At 40.3% G+C, this 24192-nt stretch overlaps 1 protein-coding gene across 1 annotated transcript in view; it reads right to left on the minus strand.

Moving 5' to 3' along the window:
• Nucleotides 1-24192, minus strand: part of IQCH (IQ motif containing H) — a 369607-nt gene that overhangs the window by 244371 nt on the left and 101044 nt on the right. Inside the window, exons 6-9 of the mRNA XM_053719577.1 lie at nucleotides 23654-23774; nucleotides 5186-5323; nucleotides 4874-5088; nucleotides 4115-4648 (exon numbers count right to left, since the gene is read on the minus strand). Coding sequence (XP_053575552.1) covers nucleotides 4115-4648; nucleotides 4874-5088; nucleotides 5186-5323; nucleotides 23654-23774 — 1008 coding nt within the window. The remainder of the gene's footprint in view (nucleotides 1-4114; nucleotides 4649-4873; nucleotides 5089-5185; nucleotides 5324-23653; nucleotides 23775-24192) is intronic.

Here is a 24192-nt window from a genome sequence, read left to right on the forward strand (position 1 = left end):
TCCCTCATATTGCAGGTGACACAGTGACAATGTCAGTGTGTCTTTAGCAGTGCAGGGTAACAAAAGGGGGATACTAGTTTGTCCATCATACTGCAGGAGACACAGTGACAATACTATTTCCTAATGCAAGATGACAGAGGGGGGCTATTAGTCTGTCCCTCATACTGCAGGGTGGCTAAGTGACAATACTAATGTGTCTTTCCCACAGCAGGGTAATAGACCGGGCCTATTTGTATGACAATACTAGTTTGTATTTCCAAATGCAGAGTGGCGGGGGGATAGGAGCTACTAATCTGTCCATCATACTGAGTTGTGACACAATGGCAATGCCAGTGTGACTTTCCTAAAACAGGGTGACAGAGGAGGGCTACTAGCCTGGTCCTCATTCTGCTGAGTGACACAGTGAAAATACCAGTGTGTCTTTCCCAATACAGGCTGACAGAGAGGGGCTATTAGTCTATCCTTCAAACTACAGGGTGACGCAGTAATAATTGTAGGGTGTCTTTTACAATACAGGGTAACAAGGGGGGGACTATTAGTCTGACCTTCATACTGCAGAAGACATAATGAGAATACCACCAGTATGCCTTACCCGATACAGGGTGACATGCCAAACTGTCCCTCATACTGCAGATGACACAGTGACAGATAGGGGCTATTAGTCCATCCCGTGTCTTTCCTAATGCAAGGTGCTTATCCAAAAATAATAATTTGGTGCCAAATCAGGGTCACACAAGCTACCCAAAAGACCTCCTAATCTGATCCTAAAAAAATACACAATAACACAACAGGAAGCGCCTCAAAAGCCATAGTTTAAGGTTAATATTAATACCTATTTAGGCCTAGAACATGAGTGGAGCGCAAAATTGCGCTTTCGTGAGTGCAATATTTGCGCTCCACTTATACCAGTGCAATGCATTGTGCTCACAAGAGCGCACTTCCATAGGCTCCAATGAGAGCCTCGATCTCATGCCGTGAGACATGGCAGAGAACCTAGAGCAGCGTTGGGCAGCAAATTTAAAATATATATGAATATGAATATATACATATATATGTGTTTATATGGGTATTTACACATATTAACACATAATTATATATGTATATAAGCATAGTAACACATAAATATATATATATATATATATACACATATTAACACATAAATATGTATATACACATATTAACACATAAATATATATGTATATAAGCATATATATATATTAACAGTATAAACACAGTCCCCATAGACCGTAATGTAAAGGCACTTTTCTCATTAACCCCTTATAACTGCTTTGTGCAGGGAACTGTACACTTTATTTTGGGGCAATTGGGGGACATTTTTTTAATTAACCAGAGCATTAACCAGGAACTTGTAATGGCTGGTTATTTAATGAGCGCCCGTAAACAGGCAAGTTTGCTCCTTTATGGGCGCACGTTAAATTAGCGTTTAACTATTAATCTAGCCCTTAATGTACAAGTTCTATAATAATTGCAATAAACAATTACATTGCCAAATGGGTAAACCAAAGACAAAAGTAACATACACAATCTTAAAAATCACATAAACTTTAAAATCATATAAGCACATATATAAAATGGCCAAAAAGAATATCAGAAAGAAGTGTCCAATAAAGTTTTAAAAAAACTTACAATGCCAATAAATAGTGACAATTTTTTTAAAAAAAAGTGTACGATGATGTGTGACAATCCTTTAATTTAATCTTCCATATAATATCTGCATGCCCAAAATACCTAAAAAGTTCATCTAGACATCATGTCCGCCAGACATCGATAAATGTCGACAGCATACGCTGTTGGCATTTATCATTGCATAAGCATTTCGTGTGAAATGCGTGTGCAATAGCACCCCCTGCACATTTGCGGCCAATCGTCGCTAGCAAGGGGTGTCAATCATCCCAATCGTATGAGTTAAAGGGACTGTCTACACCAGAAATGTTATTGTTTAAAAAGATAGATAATCACTTTATTAGCCATTTCCCAGTTTTGCATAACCAACACAGTTATATTAATATATGTTTTAACTCTGTGATTACCTTGTATCTAAGCCTCTGCAGACTGCCCCCTTATCTTAGAGCGTTTTTGAGAAACATGCCGTTTAGCCAATCAGTGCAGACTCCTAAATAACTCCACGGGAGTGAGCATAATGTTATCTATATGATACACACATGAACTAGTATTGTCTAACTGTGAAAAACTTTCAAAATGCTCTGAGCTAAGAGGCGGTTTCCAACACTTTAGAAATCAGTTTGAGTTGAGCTAGGTTTAGCTTTTCAAAAATACCACCAAATTTAATGATAAAATTCAATTGGAAAGTAGTTTAAAATTGCCCTATCTGAATCATGCAAGTTAAATTTTGACTAGACTGTCACTTTAAGGACCAGCTGCTTCTTAACTTACATTTCAGGGGAACCTGAAACTACGGGGGTAGATATTAGTATCCGCTGCTTATTAAAGCTACCTCATAGTGTGCACCTTAAAGTAAAATGGTCTTGAGTAATAAAACGAGGCCTACTGAACCAGAAGAATGTTATCTATTATTGTTATTTTACTATATTAGCTTTACCACACAAGATATCATATATTACTTTTAACAATGTTGGTTCAATAATGTATTTTATTATGCACTAATTGGGGAAAACTCAATATTTATAAATCATTTTTTATATTATTCTATTTCCAATAATTTTACACCATTCCCATTGGGTTTTTTTTATTTCCAGATCATAGTAACCGCAGTTCATAAGAATAAAAATTTCATTTTGACTTGACTGTCCCTTTAAACCAGCTCATACCAAGCGGATGCAGCTTTTTCAGCGTGAGCCTTCAGGCTCGACGGAAACAAAAGTTAAGAAGCAGCGGTCGTAAGACCTCTGCTCCTTAACTCATACACCACCTCTGAGGTGGCGGATAGCTTGTGCAATGATAAATGCCGACAGCGTATGCTGTTGGCATTTAGCGATGTTGGGCAGACACGTTCGCCACAGCGAATCATGTCCGTCCGACATTTCATTAATCTACCCCTATGTCTACATTTACTTTTCAGGCATTTTGGGCAGATATTATATGGAAGATTGAATTAAAGGAATGTCATTGGTCATTGTACACTTTTTTTTTTTTTTTTAATATTATGGGCTTTGATAGTTTTTTCCTTTTTTTTTCTTTTTTTCTCTTTCTGGTATTCTTTTTTTGGACATTTTATATATGCGCATATATGATTTTAAGATTGTAAGTGATTTTTATACTTGTGTATTTTACTTGTGTTTTTGGTTTACCAATTTGGCAATGTAATTGCTTTTGAGATTACTGTATTATTGAATATTAAATAGATATTAATATTTACTTCACACTTTGACTTTTGAGGCACTCCCTGTTGTCGTTTTGCTTATCTCTTATGCTACAGGGTGACACAGTGACAATACTAGTGTGTCCTTCCCAATACAGGATGACAGGGGGGGGGGGGCTTCAAGTCTGTCCCTCATAGTATAGGGCAAAATAGAACCAATAACAGTCCTTCTTAATTCAGGTTATGGGGTGCTACTAGTTTGTCCATCAAACTGCAGATGACACAGTGACAATACCAATGAGACTTTCGACAATACAGGATGGCAGAGGGGTGGTGCTAATCTGTCCATCATACTTCTGATGACACAGTAACAATATCAGTGTGTCTTTCCTAATGCAGGGTGACATATTGACATTACTTGTGTGTATTGATCTGTCCCTCCTGCTAGAGAGTGGCACAGTGACAATTGTTGTGTGTCCTGCCCACTGCAGGGTGAGACTGTGACAATACAGGTCTGTTCCTAAAACTGCAAAGTGACACAATGACACCTCTAGTATATCCTGCTGTCCCCTGCATGGTCACACTTTAACTCTAATAGATTTCCCTGCTACTTCAGGGTGATACAGTGACATATCTACCCTGCCTAACTCTTAGTTATACAGTTACAACCTTTAATTCAAATGCTGGTTAATGAATTGGAGTTAGTGGTTTGACTAAATTGAGTGGTGATAGTAACTGTCTCTAATGCTACCAGTACATTTAAGGTGGTATAGTACCACATATTCAGTAGACACTGTCACAGTATGTTATTACCTTAATCCTGCAATGATAGTTATTTAGGTAATGGTCCCTTGATGTTTGAAGCATTTTACGAACACGTGACTTCTGCAAATGTAGGAGCCATGATATTGCAATAATGCCTGCAGCCCACCGCTGCCGTTGATAAAACAGATATGCTGTGCGGTCCCGGTAGCCTCTCCAAGTTGCCTGGATCTTCACTGCGGCTGCATGCTTTCCTTCTCTCCCTCTGTAGCGCTGCCCTGGCTGATTCAGGAATCTCTGGACCCAGGACTTGTTTTCCAAAACAGACAGCAGTTGAGAGACCGATGGAGGAACACCTAGCTCCTGTTCCAATACTGCCAGTCTCAACTTCTCACCCTCGACCACGGCAGCTGGCACAGCATAATCCAGTAGTAATTTCTGCAGGCTCTCCAGGAAGGACAGAAAGCTACCCCAACACAAGCAATATTGCTGCTTGAATGCCAAAAAGTCTGCAGCCTCTGTGTCAATAACCCCACTGTAAATAGTAAACCGGTCACCCATTGGAGTAGCTGTCAAGTAGGACATCTGCTGAAAGATTTAGAGGTATGTGTCATAAACCAAGGCAGTTTTAGATATATTACTTATTTGTAAAGGGCTTCCAAACTATCAAAATTTGGAAATTGCAGTATTTTAACGTATAATTGCATTGCCAAGAGGCAGAAACAGAAACACATCTACTGTACATAAAGTATCAGACAAAACCAAAAAGTGTTTCAGGAAGTTGAAGAAAAGTCATGAACACACTGGTACCTGATGCGTAGGAGCATCTCTTTGCAGATCCATGTCAATCACTGATACAGGGGTCTGTACCCTTTTGGCTGAGGCGGAATGTTGTGTTGAAGGATAAGGTGTTACACATCTATCTCTCTGAAGCTGGGTGTGAGACTGCCGAGTTGCATAAGATTTTGTCTTATGGGTGCGCTCTATGTCCACAGATGTTACTGCCATTTTAGAAAAATCCTTTACTGTAACAAAAGGAAAGAACAAATGTACAGCTATTCAATTTACTCAACACTATTCATTACAATCTGAAGGTTGGCTGCATGCAGTGGACCCTCCTACCTGTGTCTTCCTTTAGGACTGGTACTCTTGGTGTCTTGCCACTATGTAGAGCAAGAGTTTGAGATAACACTGCAGGAGGATCCAGGGTGAGCTGGGCAGCTTGAGGTATAAGCCCTCTCTGCATCAGGCTCAAAAGACCTGAGAAGCAACAAACAGTAACACTATAAACAATTGTTAATATATCACGCAACACATCTATAGAAGTAAACATCAGAAAAGCCAGCACACACATATCAGAAGGACGCAAACTCGCTCTACCTTGGTGTACTACTGCACAAATCTGTGGACTTTGTTCTTGTGCCATAATAAAATTGGTTATAATTTATGCTGCTGATATCTCTGTGTTCACAAATTTAAAGAAACAGTATACTTAATCATTTTCTGTCATCCCTATAAAAGAACAGCATTTAAAGGGACACAGCACTAAATACATTTCATGCACGGCCATCTAATCGTGAATGGTGACATTCTGGAACCTAGGTTCAAGTACAGGTATCTGAGGAAGAGTTGCTGCACATGTGCAAACAGGTTCGCTCTGGAATGTAGTGAAAGATAGATTTCAACATGGTGCCACCCATGGCTAGAGAGAGGTGGGGGATTAACCTCAACAATAATGCTTATAAAATGTATCCAGTTTGTAAAGGTCCATTAAATATGTAGGATCTTTTTTATTTACCTGAAATAAAATGAAGTACATTTACCCATATTAGTTGTGCACTAATGCTCATTCGTTTATAAATACTTCCTGCTAAGGGCCTGATGATCTAAAGCTTGTAGTAATATTATAACGGTGTAAAGCTATCTACTTCCCAATTGGACAGTGCATGTTTAATGATATAAAGTGTTCAAAATCACGTGTGAAGGCTGATTTGCAAAAAAAGCATATTAACAGCCTTATGTGTGTGATGCAAGGGTTCACTGCTACTTTCATAATTACAGCCCTCAGGTGGCTCAGAGAAAAGGCAGTGGGACTAGGGTTGCCACCCGTCCCTTAAAATACAGAACACGTATAAGTTACACATGCTGCAGGGTGTGCAGGGAGGAATATAAATAGTGCTGTCCAGAAACACAATACATGTTCCTCCCTGCACACCCTGCAGCATGTGTAACTCATAAGTATCCAAGAAAACATGGCTGAGGTGGCAACCCTAAGTGGGACACAACATGGGAGACCAGAGTTCAATACCCGATGGTGGCATGACAGATACATAAGACAGAATATAGTTGAATGGAGAAAAGCATAATGGCTAGTGGGGATGCCAAGAGATTAGACTTGCAGATTGCAAATATAGCAGATTTTTAGGCCTCATCTGCAATATTGTGTGCAGTTCTGCAGGCCATAGGGCAGATTTATCAATGTCTGGTGGACATGATCCGCTGTAGCATACGCTGTAGGCTTTTAACTTTGCACAAGCAGTTCATCAGAACTGCTTGTGCAATGCCACCCCCTGCAGATTTGCTAGCTAGCAGGGGGTGTTAATCAACCCGATCGTACACGATTGGGCGGATTGATGTCCGCAGCCTCAGAGGCAGTGGACTAGTTAAGAAGCAGCGGTCTAACTCCTGAAGGCTCGCGCTGAAACAGGGGTATCTGGCCCAATTCGGGCCATGATAATTCGGCCCCCATATCTCCAGAAGTATATAAATCAACTAGACACTCTCCAAAGGAGGACTACTAAAATGGTACATGGCCTAAAATATAAAACATACAAAGAAACAATCTAAATATGTATAGTTTAGAGAAGGGAAAGAGGTAGAAACCTTCAAATATATGAAGGGACTTAATAAAGTGGAAACTGAAAGCATTTTCCACAAAAAAAGAAATACCAAAACAAGGGATCACAATCTTATGTTAGAGGGCACCAGAGCCAGGAAAAATGTAAGTAATCATTTTTTAAAGAAAGGGCGGTGGATTCATGGAATTAAAATCCAATAGAGGTGGTAAACACAGAGACTGTAAAAGAATCCAAAAATTCCTGGGACATGCATAAGGCTATCCTAAGAAAACAGTAATATGTAATAGGGGTAGACTTGATGGGCCTTTTAGTTCTTATCTACCGTCAAATTCTATGTTTCTATATATACCTGACCCTTGCTGTGTGCACCTAAGGGCTAGCATAAATCCTTATGGGCCTGATTACCAAATAATACATTTAAATATTGATTTATGCAAATGTTCATTGCACAAAACTTTATTTTAAATTAAAGGGCCACTAAACAATTAAATTTGCATGATTCAGATAGAGCATGCAATTTTAAGCAACTTTCTAATTTACTACTATTATCAATTTTTCTTCGTTCTCTTGCTATCTTTATTTAAAAAGCAGGAATGTGATGCATAGGAGCCGGAGCATTTTTGGTTGAGAACCTGGGTTATGCTTGCTAATTGGTGGGTAAATCTCAGCCTCCAATAAGCAAGCGCTATCCATGGTGCTGAACCTAAAATGGGCTGGCTGGATAGCAAAAGAACAAAGAAAAATTGATAATAGGAGTAAATTAGAAAGTTGATTAAAATTGCATGCCCTATCTGAATCATGAAATACAAAATTTGGGTTCAGTGTCCCTTTAAAGAAAATAATTATTAATTCATTATATTACAACATTCCAAATGCTTCTTGCAATGCATAGTAAAAATATAGCGTTCCATGGGTGTTTCATGGGTATAACTTGTATTACAATTCTGATGTTTTGCAGGTATGTTCAAAAGATCCAAACAAAATATGCAAGCTACAGCAAACATTTTCACCAGTCTTTCATTAGTGAGATGACAATTTTTGACAAATATACAGATTTTTTTTCTTACTTTGTTACAAAATAGTGCACAATCTAGTGTTACAAATAAATGAAAAAAGTGGTGAGTTATGTGTGCTGCTGAAAAATGTAGCGCTCTTGGAGACCGGAAGTAAAGTGTTAATGCTAGAGTATATGCATAAAAAAACATGTTTGATATATTAAAATAAGGTATTTCATTTAATTGAAATAAATGTTTTAACTGTAATTTAAAGAGAAATGGGGGCCCATTTATCAAGCTCCAAACGGAGCTTGTGGGCCCGTGTTTCTGGCGAGTCTGTCTAAAGATCGCTGCTCCATAACCCTGTCCGCCTGCTCTGAGCAGGCGGACAGGAATCGCTGGAATTCAACCCGATCGAGTTGATTGACACCTCCCTGCTGGCGGCCCATTGGCCGTGAGTCTGCAGGGGGCGGCGTTGCACCAGCAGCTCTTGTGAGCTGCTGGTCCAATGCTGAATACGGAGAGCGTATTGCTCTCCGCATTCTGCGAGGTCTTGCGGACCTGATCCGCACTGTCGGATCAGGTCCGCAAGACCTTTGATAAATTGGCTCCATGGTATATGACAAGGTGTTGGACTGGGAATGGCTCAAAGGTTTATTTGTGTATATATATTTGTATGTGTGTAGATATATGTGTATGTATATATGTGTGCACATATGTATGTATGTGTGAAGTGTTTTAAAAATATATTACAATATAAAATTATAGTTAAGCAACTTTGCGGAGTAAATTTAATTGTATTTTTAAATGGGGGGTAAGAATAGGGCTATCCCAAGAATAGTTAAATATTTAAATACTTTCTTCTCTACCTGTAGAACAAGACTGTTTTAACATTCTTTACATCTTATTTTTAAAGCCAATCTTAATATCACTTATTTAAAGGTTTTCAAGACTAAGGAGTCGATTATATAAACCTCGCCAGATCAAACATGGTTTTTCACGCTGACCCTCGCAGGGGCTGCCGTGGTGGAATTATTGTACAAAAGGGAGCAGTCCCTGTGAGATGGCTCTTATTTAAATTAATGGAGCTCACTGGAAAGGGACACTTGGCTCCATAGAGCGAGGATAGCAGCACTTTAAAAATTAAATCCTGCAGCCAATATAAATCACATTATGCTGCTTACTGCGTATGCTTTCTGTTAGAGTATTAAGTATTTTGCGTGTTTTGAGAAACACCCACCACCTTCTAACTGTCGAGAAAATAATGTGAGATGTGAATTGTGAAAAAAAAAAAACAGAATTTATGCTTACCTGATAAATTACTTTCTCCAACGGTGTGTCCGGTCCATGGCGTCATCCATTACTTGTGGGAATATTCTCTTCCCCAACAGGAAATGGCAAAGAGCACAGCAAAAGCTGCCCATATAGCCCCTCCTCGGGCTCCGCCCCCCAGTCATTCGACCGACGGTTAGGAGAAAAAAGGAGAAACTATAGGGTGCCGTGGTGACTGTAGTGTATAGAGAGAAATTTTTTCAAACCTGATTAAAAAACATAATTTATGCTTACCTGATAAATTTATTTCTCTTGTAGTGTATCCAGTCCACGGATCATCCATTACTTATGGGATATATTCTCCTTCCCAACAGGAAGCTGCAAGAGTCCACCCACAGCAAAGCTGCTATATAGCTCCTCCCCTAACTGCCATTACCAGTCATTCGACCGAAAACATGCAGAGAAAGGAAAACCATAGGGTGCAGTGGTGACTGTAGTTTAATGGAAAAATTACCTGCCTTAAAGTGACAGGGCGGGCCGTGGACTGGATACACTACAAGAGAAATAAATTTATCAGGTAAGTATAAATTATGTTTTCTCTTGTTAAGTGTATCCAGTCCACGGATCATCCATTACTTATGGGATACCAATACCAAAGCTAAAGTACACGGATGATGGGAGGGACAAGGCAGGTACTTAAACGGAAGTTACCACTGCCTGTAAAAAACCCTTTCTCCCAAAAATAGCCTCCGAAGAAGCAAGGTATCAAATTTGTTAAATTTGAAAAAGTATGAAACGCAGACCAAGACTCCGTCTTGTAATCTGTTCAACAGAAGCCACATTTAAAAAAGGCCCAAGTGAAAACCACAGCTCTAGTAGAATGAGCTGTAATCCCTTCAGGAGGCTGCTGTCCAGCAGTCTCATAAGCTAAATTAATTATGCTTTTTAACCAAAAAGACAGAGAGGTTGCTGAAGTCCTTTGACCTCTCCTCTGTCCAGAATAGACAACAAACAAGGTGAATGTTTGATGAAAATCTGTAGTAGCTTGTTAGTAAAACTTTAAAACACGAACCACGTCCAAATTGTGTAATAGACGTTCCTTCTTTGAAGAAGGATTAGGATACAAGAATGGAACAACAATCTCTTGAGTGATATTCTTGTTAGATACCACCTTAGGTAAAAACCCAGGTTGGTACACAGGACTACCTTATCCGTACGGAGAACCAGATAAGGAGAATCACATTGCAACGCAGATAACTCGGAGACTCTATGAGCCGAGGAAATAGCTACCAAAAGGAACTTTCCAAGATAGAAGTTTGATATCTATGGAATGAAAAGGTTCAAATGGAACTCCTTGAAGAACCTTAAGAACCAGCTTTAAGCTCCATGGCGGAGCAAAATTTTTAACCACAGGCTTGGTTCTAACCAAAGCCTGACCAAATGCCTGAACGTCTAGAATACCTGCCAGACGCTTGTGCAAAAGAATAGACAGAGTAGAAATCTGTCCTTTTAAAGAACTAGCTGACAACCCTTTTCTCAAAATCATCTTGGAGAAAAGATAATATCCTGGGAATCCAGACTTTACTCCATGAGTAACCCTTGGATTCATAACAATAAGATATTTACACCATATCTTATGTTAAATTTTCCTAGAGACAGGCTTTTATGCCTGTATTAAGGTATCAATTACTGACTCGGAGAAGCCATGCTTTGATAACATCAAGCGTTCTGTCTCCAGGCAGTCCATCTCAGATTAGTTATATTTAGATGGTTGAAAAGACCCTGAGGTAGAGGGTCCTGTCTCAGAAGCAGAGACCGTGGTGGAAAGGATGACATGTCCACCAGATCTGCATACAAGGTCCTGCGTGGCCACGCAGGCGCTGTCAAAAGCACCAAAGCACTCTCCTGCTTGATCTTGTGCAAACCCCTCCGGAGGGAATTCCCACTCCCCCGGATGAAAAGTCTGACGACTTAGAAAATCTGCCTCCCAGTTCTCAACACCTGGGATAGGGATAGCTTTTAGACAAGAGTGAGTCTCTGTCCAGTGAATTATTTTAAGACTTCTAACATTGCTAGGGAACTTCTGTTCCCCCTTGATGGTTGATGTAAGCCACAGTCGTGATATTGTCCGACTGAAATATGATGTACCTCAGAGTTGCTAACTGAGGCCAAGTCTGAAAAGCATGGAATATCGCTCCCAGTTCCAGAATATTCATTAGAAGGAGGGTCTCCTCCTGAGTCCACTATCCCTGAGCCTTCAGGGAGTTCCAGACTGTATCCCAACCTAAAAGGCTGGCATCTGTTGTAACAATTGTCCCATCTGACCTGCGGAAGGTCATACCCTTGGGCAGATGGACCCGAGATAGTCACCAGAGAAGAGAATCTCTGGTTTCTTGGTCCGGATTTAACAGGAGAACAAATCTGTGTAATCCCCGTTCCTCTGGCTGAGCATGCATAGTTGCAGTGGTCTGAAATGTAGGCGTGCAAACGGTACTATGTCCCTTGCCGCTACCATTAAGCTGATTACATTCATGTACTGAGCCACCAAAGGGCGCGGATGGAATGAAGAACACGGCAGAAATTTAGAAACTTTGACAACCTGGACTCCGTCAGGTAAATTTTAATTTCTACACAATCTATCAGAATCCCTAGGAGGGAAACCCTTGATATTGGGGATAGAGAACTCTTTCCTTGTTCACTTTCCACCCATGCGATCTCAGAAATGCCTGTATCAGGATGTCGTCTAAATAAGGGGCCACTTCTATGCCCCGCGGCCTAAGGACCGCCAAAGTGACCCCAGAACCTCCATAAAGATTCTAGGGGCTGTAGTTAACCCAAAGGAAAGAGCTACAAACTGGTAATGCCTGTCTAGAAAGGCAAACCTGAAAAACCGATGGTGATCTTTATGCATCGTAATGTGAGGATAAGCATCCTTCAAATCCATTGTAGTCCTCTATTGACTCTCCTGGATCATAGTTAAGATGGTACGAATAGTTTCCATCTTAAATGATAGAATTCTAAAGAATTTGTTTAAGATCTTTTAGATCCAAAATAGGTCTGAAGGTTTCCTTTCCTTGGGAACCACAAACCGATTTGAGGAAAACTGTGTCCCTGTTCCTCTATTGGAACTGAATGGGTCACGTACACAATGCAAGAATGTCTCTTTCTTTATCTGGTTTGCAGATAAATGTGAAAGGCAAAAACTCCCCTTTTTGGGGGGGGGAAAGCTTTGAAATCCAGAAGATATCTCTGGGGTATAATTTCCAATGCCCAGGGATCCTGGGCATCTCTTGCCCACGCCTGGGCGAAGAATGAAGTCTGCCCCCTATAGGATCCGTTACCAGATAGTGGTCCGTTCCTCATGCTGTTTTAGAGGCAGCAGCAGGCTCCTTGACCTGCTTATCTTTGTTCCAGGTCCGGTTGTCTCCAGACCGCCTTGGACTGAGCAAAAGTTCCCTCTTATTTTGCCTTAGAGGAAGTTGATGCCACACCTGCCTTGAATTTTCGAAAGGCATGAAAATTAGGCCTTTTTTGTCCCTTGATTTGGACCTGTCCTGAGGAAGGGCATGATCTTTTCCTCCAGTGATATAAGTAATAATCTCCTTCAAACTAGGCCTGAATAGGGTCTGCCCCTTGAAGGGAATTTAAGTAGATTATTTATTAAAGTCACGACAGCTGACCATGATATAAGCCATAGCGCTCTGCGCGCCAGTATAGTAAAAAACAGAATTCTTAGCCGTTAGTCTAGTCAAAGGAACAAAGGCATCAGAAAACAAAGGAATTGGCTAGCTTAAGTGCTCTAAGCTTGTCAAATATATTCATCCAATGGAGCCTGTAAAGCCTCATCAAGAGACTCAAACCAGAACGCCGCAGCAGCAGTGACAGGAGCAATGCGTGCAAGGGGCTGCAGGATAAAACCTTGTTGAATAAACATTTTTTATCCATTGGATCTAAAAAAGCACAACAGTCCTCGCCAGAGGTAGTGGTACGCTTAGCTAGAGTAGAAACTCTTCTCTCCACCTTAGGAACTGTCTGCCATAAGTCCTGTGTGGTGGCAACTATTAGAAAACATTCTTCTAAAAAATAGGAGGGGAAGAGAACGGCACACCTGGTCTATCCCATTCCTTATGAAAAATTTTAGTAAACCTCTTTAGGTATTGGAAAAACATAAGTACACACCGGCACTGCATATTATTTATCCAGTCTACACAATTTCTCTGGCACTGCGATTGTACACATTCATTCAGAACAGCTAAAGCCTCCCTGAGCAACAAGTGGAGGTTCTCAAGCATAAATTTTAAATGTAGAAATATCAGAATCAGGTTAAATCATCTTCCCTGAGTCACAAATATCACCCACAGACTAAGCATATTGTGAGGTAGTATCAGACATGGTTCTTAAAGCGTCTGTATGCTCTGTATCTACCCCCAGAGCTGTTTTGCTTTCCTTTAATTTCAGGTAGTCTGACTAATACTGCTGCCAGTGTATTATACACAACCTTTGCCATGTCTTGTAAAATAAACGCTATGGGCGCCATTGATATACTTGGCGCCATTTGAGCGTGAGTCCCTGGAGTGGGAGTCAAAGGGTCTGACACGTGGGGAGAGTTAGTCGGCATAACTTCCCCCTCGACAGAATCCTCTGGTAAAATAAACGCTATGGGTGCCCTTGATGTACTTGGCGCCATTTGAGCGTGAGTCCCTAAAGCGGGAGTCAAAGGGTCTGACACGTGGGGAGAGTTAGTCGGCATAACTTCCCCCTCGACAGAATCCTCTGGTGATAATGTTTTTAAATACAAAAAATGATCTTTATTGTTTAACATGAAATCAGTACATCTGGTACACATTCTAAAATGGGGTTCCACCATGGCTTTAAACATAATAAACACAGAGCCTCCTCTATGTTAGACATGTTAGAACTAATAAAGAGACTAGTAAGCTTGGAAAACACTTTAAATCAAGTTAACAAGCAAATATAACAAACGTTACTGTGCCTTTAAGAGAAACAAATTTTGTCAAAATTTGAAAAACAGTGAAAAAAGGCAGTAAATCAAACAAAATTTTAACAGTACATGTAATAAGTTAACAGAGCATTGCACCCACTTGCAAATGGATGATTAACCCCTTAATGCAAAAAACAGATAAAAAAAAAAAAAAGACGACATTTTTTTAAACAGACACAACAAAACTGCCACAGCTGAGCTGTGGATTACCTTCCCTATAACTGTTTCTATGCAAAATTTAAGCCAGCCATGTGGAAAAATTAGGCCCCAATAAGTTTTATCACCAAACATATGTTAAAAAACGATTAAACATGCCAGCAAACGTTTTAAAACACATTCTTATAAGAGTATGTATGTCTATTAATAAGCCTGATCCAGTCGCTATCACTGCATTTAAGGCTTTACTTACATTACTTCGGTATCAGCAGTATTTTCTTAGTCAATTCCATTCCTTCGAAAAATATATTACTGCACATACCTTAGCATATATCTCTATCAATCAGCCTGGTACCAGTCGCTTTCACTGCATTTAAAGGCTGTACTTACATTACTTCGGTATCAGCAGTATTTTCTTAGTCAATTCCATTCCTTAGAAAAATATTTTACTGCACATACCTTATTTGCAGGAAAACCTGCACGCCATTCCCCCTCTGAAGTACCTTACTCCTCAGAATGTGTGAGAACAGCAACTGGATCTTAGTTACGTCTGCTAAGATCATAGAAAAAACGCAGGCAGATTCTTCTTCCAAATACTGCCTGAGATAAACAGCACACTCCGGTGCCATTTAAAAATAACAAACTTTTGATTGAAGAAATAAACTAAGTATAAAAAACCACAGACTCTCACAACCTCCTATCTATGTTGAGACTTGCAAGAGAATGACTGGTAATGGCAGTTAGGGGAGGAGCTATATAGCAGCTTTGCTGTGGGTGGACTCTTGCAGCTTCCTGTTGGGAAGGAGAATATATCCCATAAGTAATGGATGATCCGTGGACTGGATACACTTAACAAGAGAAAACCAGGGCAGGCCGTCGACCGGACACACCGTTGCAGAAAGTAATTTATCAGGTAAGCATAAATTCTGTTTTCTCCAACACTGGTGTGTCCGGTCCACGGCGTCATCCATTACTTGTGGGAACCAATACCAAAGCTTTAGGACACGGATGAAGGGAGGGAGCCAATCAGGTTACCTAGACAGAAGGCACCACGGCTTGCAAAACCTTTCTCCCAAAAATAGCCTCCGAAGAAGCATAAGTATCAAATTTGTAGAATTTGGCAAAAGTGTGCAGAGAAGACCAAGTCGCGGCCTTACATATCTGTTCAACAGAAGCCTTGTTCTTGAAGGCCCAAGTGGAAGCCACAGCCCTAGTAGATTGAGCTGTGATTCGTTCAGGAGACTGCCGTCCGGCAGTCTCATAAGCCAATCGGATGATGCTTTTCAGCCAGAAAGAAAAAGAGGTAGCAGTAGCTTTTTGTCCTCTCCTCTTACCAGAGTAAACGACAAACAAAGATGAGGTTTGTCTGAAATCCTTTGTTGCATCTAAATAGAACTTTAAAGCGCGGACCACATCTAAATTGTGTAACAAACGTTCCTTCTTTGAAACTGGATTCGGACACAGAGAAGGAACAACTATTTCCTGGTTAATATTCTTGTTAGAAACTACTTTTGGAAGAAAACCAGGTTTAGTACGCAAAACAACCTTATCTGAATGGAACACCAGATAAGGTGGATCACACTGCAAAGCAGATAATTCAGAAACTCTTCTAGCAGAAGAAATAGCAACCAAAAACAGGACTTTCCAAGATAGTAACTTGATATCTATGGAATGTAAAGGTTCAAACGGAACCCCTTGAAGAACTGAAAGAACTAAATTTAGACTCCAAGGAGGAGTCATGGGTCTGTAAACAGGCTTGATTCTGACCAAAGCCTGTACAAAAGCTTGTACATCTTGCACAGCTGCCAGTCGTTTGTGTAACAAAACAGATAAAGCAGAAATCTGTCCTTTTAGAGAACTCGCTGACAACCCTTTATCCAAACCCTCTTGGAGAAAGGAAAGAATCTTAGGAATTTTAATCTTACTCCAGGAGAATCCCTTGGATTCACACCGACAGATATATTTTTTCCATATTTTATGGTAAATCTTTCTAGTCACCGGTTTTCTGGCTTGAACCAGAGTATCTAATACTGAATATGAAAACCCACGCTTGGATAAAATCAAGCGTTCAATTTCCAAGCAGTCAGCTGCAGAGAAACTAGATTTGGATGTTCGAATGGACCTTGTACTAGAAGATCCTGTCTCAAAGGTAGCTTCCATGGTGGAGCCGATGACATATTCACCAGGTCTGCATACCAAGTCCTGCGTGGCCATGCAGGAGCTATCAGAATCACAGAGGCCTTCTCCTGTTTGATCCTGGCTACGAGCCTGGGAAGGAGAGGAAACGGTGGGAACACATAAGCTAGGTTGAACCACTAATGCATCCACTAGGGTCGCCTTGGGATCCCTGGATCTGGACCCGTAGCAAGGAACCTTGAAGTTCTGACGAGACGCCATCAGATCCATGTCTGGAAAGCCCCATAATTGGGTTAACTGGGCAAAGACCTCCGGGTAGAGTTCCCACTCCCCCGGATGGAAAGTCTGACGACTCAGATAATCCGCCTCCCAGTTGTCTACTCCTGGGATGTGAATTGCAGATAGATGGCAGGAGTGATCCTCCGCCCATTTGATGATCTTGGATACCTCTCTCATCGCTAAGGAACTCTTTGTTCCCCCCTGATGGTTGATGTAAGCTACAGTCGTCATGTTGTCCGACTGGAATCTTATGAATCCGGCCTTCGCTAGCTGAGGCCAAGCCCGGAGAGCATTGAATATCGCTCTCAGTTCCAGAATGTTTATCGGAAGAAGAGACTCTTCCCGAGACCATAGACCCTGAGCTTTCCGGGAATCCCAGACCGCGCCCCAGCCTAATAGACTGCCGTCGGTCGTGACAATGACCCACTCTGGTCTGCGGAAACTCATCCCCTGCGACAGGTGATCCTGAGTCAACTACCAACGGAGTGAGTCTCTGGTTACCTGGTCTACTTGAATCTGTGGAGACAAGTCTGCATAGTCCCCATTCCACTGATTGAGCATGCACAGTTGTAATGGTCTTAGGTGAATTCGAGCAAAAGGAACTATGTCCATTGCTGCAACCATCAATCCTACTACTTCCATGCACTGAGCTATGGAAGGCTGCAGAATAGAGTGAAGAACTTGACAAGCGTTTAGAAGCTTTGACTTTCTGACTTCTGTCAGGAAGATCTTCATTTCTAAAGAATCTATTATTGTTCCCAAAAAGGGAACTCTTGTTGACGGAGACAGGGAACTCTTTTCTACGTTCACCTTCCACCCGTGAGATCTGAGAAAGGCTAGAACAATGTCTGTATGAGCCTTTGCCTTGGAAAGAGACGACATTTGAATTAGAATGTCGTCTAGATAAGGTGCTACTGCAATGCCCCTCGGTCTTAGAACCGCCAGAAGGGACCCTAGCACCTTTGTGAAAATTCTGGGAGCAGTGGCTAAACCGAACGGGAGAGCCACGAACTGGTAATGTTTGTCCAGAAAGGCGAACCTTAGGAACTGATGATGATCTTTGTGAATAGGAATATGTAGGTACGCATCCTTTAAATCCACGGTAGTCATATATTGACCCTCCTGGATTGTAGGTAAAATTGTTCGAATGGTTTCCATTTTGAACGATGGAACTCTGAGAAACTTGTTTAGAATTTTTAAATCCAGAATTGGCCTGAAAGTTCCCTCTTTTTTGGGAACCACAAACAGGTTTGAGTAAAACCCCTGACCTTGTTCCACTGTTGGAACTGGGTGTATCACTCCCATCTTTGCCAGGTCTTCTACACAATGTAAGAATGCCTGTCTCTTTATTTGGTCTGAAGATAAGCGAGACATGTGGAACCTCCCCCTTGGAGGAAGTTCCTTGAATTCTAGAAGATAACCCTGAGAGACTATTTCTAGTGCCCAGGGATCCGGAACATCTCTTGCCCAAGCCTGAGCAAAGAGAGAGAGTCTGCCCCCTACTAGATCCGGTCCCGGATCGGGGGCTACCCCTTCATGCTGTCTTGGTAGCAGCAGCAGGCTTCTTGGCCTGTTTACCCTTGTTCCAGCCCTGCATTGGTTTCCAAGCTGGCTTAGCCTGGGAAGCGTTACCCTCCTGTCTAGAGGCTGCAGAGTTAGAAGCCAGTCCATTCCTGAAATTACGAAAGGAACGAAAATTGGACTTATTCTTAGCCTTGAAAGGCCTATCCTGTGGGAGGGCATGGCCCTTCCCCCCAGTGATGTCTGAAATAATTTCTTTCAATTCTGGCCCAAAAAGGGTCTTACCTTTGAAAGGGATATTAAGCAATTTTGTCTTGGAAGATACATCCGCCGACCAAGACTTTAGCCAGAGCGCTCTGCGCGCCACAATTGCAAACCCTGAATTTTTCGCCGCTAATCTTGCTAATTGCAAAGCGGCATCTAAAATAAAGGAATTAGCTAACTTAAGTGCGTGAATTCTGTCCATGACTTCCTCATATGGAGTCTCCTTATTGAGCGACTTTTCTAGTTCATCGAACCAGAAACACGCCGCCGTAGTGACAGGAATAATGCACGAAATTGGTTGGAGGAGGTAACCTTGCTGAACAAAAATCTTTTTAAGCAAACCCTCCAATTTTTTATCCATAGGATCTTTGAAAGCACAATTGTCCTCAATGGGAATAGTCGTGCGTTTGGCTAGCGTGGAAACTGCCCCCTCAACCTTAGGGACTGTTTGCCATGTGTCCTTCCTTGGGTCGACCATAGGGAACAATTTCTTAAATATAGGAGGTGGGACAAAAGGTATGCCTGGCTTCTCCCACTCCTTATTCACTATGTCCGCCACCCTTTTAGGTATCGGAAAGGCATCAGGGTGCACCGGGACCTCTAGGAATTTGTCCATCTTGCACAATTTTTCTGGAATGACCAAAGAGTCACAATCATCCAGCGTAGTTAGTACCTCCTTAAGTAATGCGCAGAGATGTTCTAACTAAACTAATTTAAACGTCACAACATCAGGTTCTGCCTGTTGAGAAATTCTTCCTGAATCAGAAAGTTCTCCCTCCGACAAACCCTCCCTCACTGCCACTTCTGACAGGTGTGAGGGTATGACAGATAAATTATCGTCAGCGCCTTCCTGCTCCACTGTATTTAAAACTGAGCAATCACGCTTTCTTTGAAATGCTGGCATTTTGGATAAAATATTAGCTATGGAATTATCCATTACTGCCGTTAATTGTTGCATAGTAACAAGCATTGGCGCGCTAGATGTACTAGGGGTCGCCTGCGCGGGCATAACTGGTATTGACACAGAAGGAGAGGATGAAGAACTATCCCCACTACCATCATTTGAGGAATCATCTTGGGCAACCTTATTAAATGTGACAGTACTGTCCTTACTTTGTCTGGATGCCATGGCACAATTATCACATACATTTGAAGGGGGGACCACCTTGGCCTCCATACATACAGAACATGTTCTATCTGAAGGTACAGACATGTTAGACAGGCTTACACAGGGTAATAATGCAAAAAAAACGTTACTGTCTCTTTAAATTTTAAACAGAGCACACTTTATTTCTAAATGTGTGAAAAACTATGAAGCAAATATCCAATCTTTACCAAATTTTCACCCTAGTGTCTTAATGCTTTAAAAGTATTGCACCCCAATTTTCAAGCTTGTAACCCCTTAAATGAGGAAAACGGAACTGTTTTATCAATTTACAATTGTAACTCCACTACAGTCCCAGCCACAGCGTTTGCTGCGACTTCACCTGTCCTTGGGGGTTATACGATACCCAAATAAGCCTTCCAGGAACGTTTTCAATGACCACCAGACCCTCTCACATGAAGCTGCATGCACTGCATCCAAAAGAAACTGTGCAATTATGGCGCGAAAATGAGGCTCTGCATACTATAGAGAAAGGCCCTTCCTGACTGGGAAGGTGTCTAAACTAATGCCTGGCGCCTAAAAACGTTCCCACACGCTAAAAGTTATGAAAATCACTTCAAACCTCATAAAATACTTAAATAAATCAATCGATTTAGCCCACAAGAGTGTCACCAGTATATAGCCCATAATAAGCCTTTCATTCTGTTAAGAGTCTAAGAAAATGGCTTACCGATCCCAAAGAGGGAAAATGACAGTCTTCTAGCATTACACAGTCTTGTTAGAAATTGGACTACCTTGAGCAGAAAAGTCTGCAAACTGTTCCCCCCAACTGAAGTTCTCTGGGCTCAACAGTCCTGCGTGGGAACAGCAATTGATTTTAGTTACTGCTGCTAAAATCATACTCCTCTTTTAAACAGAACTCTTTATCCTTTTCTGTTTTAGAGTAAATAGTACAAACCGGCACTATTTTAAAATAACAAACACCACATACTCTTCACCATCTCCGTGGAGATGCTACTTGTTCAGAGCGGCAAAGAGAATGACTGGGGGGCGGAGCCCGAGGAGGGGCTATATGGGCAGCTTTTGCTGTGCTCTTTGCCATTTCCTGTTGGGGAAGAGAATATTCCCACAAGTAATGGATGACGCCGTGGACCGGACACACCAATGTTGGAGAAATTAGATACAATACGGCAAGTTTATGTTGTTTTATTTCGTATATCGATAGTATCAACTGTTGGATGACAGAAATATTATTAAAAGTGAATTGAATGTTATATATTTTGTATTGGCAACAATGTTGCCATCCACAATTGCATACGTTATTTACCGTTAGTATTATATATCCTTAACAATCGTGTTAACAGTTCCAAGCTAGTATGCAACTATTTTACACATTGTATATACTGTTAGCTAAACATCCCCAGTACACGTAAAGGTGCAGTACGATAGGTTTGCGTTATGCAGTTACGTGATTACAATAGTGCTCCTTGATTGAGCAATAAATGTGTCTACTTACATGATTTTAAACAACAATTCCTCGAGAATTATAAATAAGTGCTGTTTGGATAGCTACTAACAGTAATTATGCTCTCGTTATTGCGGCTTCGGTAAATAATATTGCAATGCTTGCTATCCTCACTAATTCCTTTATTACCAAAATAGGGATGTTGGTGTAAACCAGCCAACTATTTGTGATTACTATATGTTTTGTACTTAGCGTGAACAGTTCTAATACTCTTTATATATTATAGTTGCTTCATACGAATATAAGCTGAATTGGCATCTTTTATCTGTGAATGTCTACAATGGCAGATGCTGGCTCTGTGCACATAAGTTCCTACGGTTACTTAAATAATATAGTGACGTGTTCAATTACCACCACTTGCTCTGATATTGTTAAAATTACACAAATTGGGACCCCATCGTCCCACACAACCCCCCTGACGCGTTTCATGTGCACGGAGCCAGCATCTGCCATTGTAGACATTTACAGATAAAAGATGCCAATTCAGCTTTTATTCATATGAAGCAACTATAATATATAAAGAGTATTAGAACTGTTCACGCTAAATACAAAACATATAGTAATCACAAATAGTTGGCTGGTTTACATCAACATCAGTATTTTGGTAATAAAGGAATTAGTGAGGATAGCAAGCATTGCAATATTATTTACCGAAGCCGCAATAGCGAGAGCATAATTACTGTTAGTAGTAATCCAAACAGCACATATTTATAATTCTCGAGGAATTGTTGTTTAAAATCATATAAAAAGTATTAGAACTGTTCACGCTAAGTACAAAACACATAGTAATCACAAATAGTTGTCTGGTTTACACCAACATCCCTATTTTGGTAATAAAGGAATTAGTGAGGATAGCAAGCATTGCAATATAATTTACGTGTACTGGGGATGTTTAGCTAACAGTATATATACAATGTGTAAAATAGTCGCATACTAGCTTGGAACTGTTAACACGATTGTTAAGGATATATAATACTAATGGTTAATAACGTATGCAATTGTGGATGGCAACATTGTTGCCAATACATAATATATAACATTTAATTTACTTTTAATAATATTTCTGTCATCCAACAGTTGATACTATCGATATACGAAATAAAACAACATAAACTTGCCGTATTGTATCTAATTATTTGTGCTGGGGATTGTAGTTGACCATATACAAACCAACACAATATATAATGAACTAATGGGTGAAATAGTAACATATCCATTTGGAATTGTGAGCAATAATGTGAAGGAGATATAATATAAACGTTTAATCACGCACACCATAGTGAATGGGAATATTATGGCCATTACCTGATATATAATATCCAATCTTATAGGTGAAATTACCACTAGAATTTAGGTGTGGCAAATAACCACAATCCATTGGTACAATTAGCATAACTATCCTTGCAAAGGTTTGGAATATTAGGGTTATTTGAACCATTAGTGTGAACAGTCATATATACATATTATGAATATATAACAAAATAACTGCTTTGTATGTTATTGGATTCTAGAGGTATTTACACTACACAAATACATATAATACCGTTCCTTTAACATACAGCTTCAGTCAGAGGGAATATCACTAAGCAATATAACTGCCTTTCAGAGGTAGTACTGGCTCAGCAATAAAACTATCTCCTGTACTAGAACTATATAGTGCTTGAAATTTTAAGTACAGTACTAAAATAAGAGTGTCTCCTGATATAATAATTATAATAGAAGGCCAGATAGCCCAGTATTCAGGGACACATTAATATTACACAACCATTTGCTCATGATAGGGATTTTAATGTTTTTTTCTGTTTACCCATCTTTTAATAATTTAAATAAAAGTTATATTTTATTACATATTTTCTCGTCTCCAATATTAGACTGGGCATAGAGTGCTTACAAGCATTTTCTGTTTGTGAAATCTTTTCCCTAGTTTTTTGTATAACCAAAAAATAATGTTAGCACCACTCCTCGACTGAGATAACAATAATTAAGTTGATATATACCAATATTACAAAGCCTAAAATAAGAGGAGCTTGCCTTTATATTGCCCTTGTCAACGTATGTACATAGAATATATATTTATGTGTTTATATGTGTATATAAATATATATTAACAGTGATAACACAGTCCCCATAGACCGCAACGTAAAGGCACTTTTCAGTGCCGCTTTTTTTTCTAACACACCACATCCGCAAACTTGAAGCCCTTAAAACTGCTTTGTGCAGTTATTTTTTTTAAAAATAGACACAAACCAGAATTTTGTGTGCCTAGGGCAGCATGAAACCTAAATATGCCACTGGGCTATTGTGTCATGGTTTATGTAGAGGATAGGCTGCAGTGAGAGAAGACAAGAGAAATGATGGTTCTCTCTGTTTTCGATTAATTTAGAAAAGCTTTCAAATTATTTTTCACTAATTCTTTAAAGGATAATTTGAGAGAAATGGTTTTCTACAGCATTGTAATATAGCCCTGTGACACTTACCTGTCTGTACGTCCTTTTCCTGTACAGGTGGCGGGGGAAGAGATGCGTCCATACGGTGTGAGGCAGGCAGCACAGCCAAGTTAGCGACAGTGTTTCCTCTAATGATCTTTTCATGCGGTAGCTGAGGGGGGATAATTAATTGTGAGCAACTAGTATAGGATTATAAAGAACAGAGGGTTTATTCCTTACTCACCCACAGAACTGTCTTTCCATAATATTAACATCAAATGTCTGTAAAAGGGATACTACAACCAATTTTTTTTTCTTCATGATTCAGATAGAGCATGGAATTTTAAGCAACTTTCTAATTTATTTCTATTATCAAATTTTCTTCGTTCTCTTGGTATCTTTATTTGAAAAAGCAAGACTCTAAGCTAAGGAGCCGGCCCATTTTTGGTTCAGGACCCTGGATAGTGCTTGCTGATTGGTGGCTACATTTAGCCACCAATCAGCAAGTGTAACCCATGTGATGAATAAAAAATGGGCTGGCTCCTAACCTTGCATTCTTGTTTTTCAAATAAAGATAGCAAGAGAATGAA

The sequence above is a fragment of the Bombina bombina genome, chromosome 6, assembly GCF_027579735.1.
Source record: "Bombina bombina isolate aBomBom1 chromosome 6, aBomBom1.pri, whole genome shotgun sequence".
Classification (NCBI taxonomy): domain Eukaryota; kingdom Metazoa; phylum Chordata; class Amphibia; order Anura; family Bombinatoridae; genus Bombina; species Bombina bombina.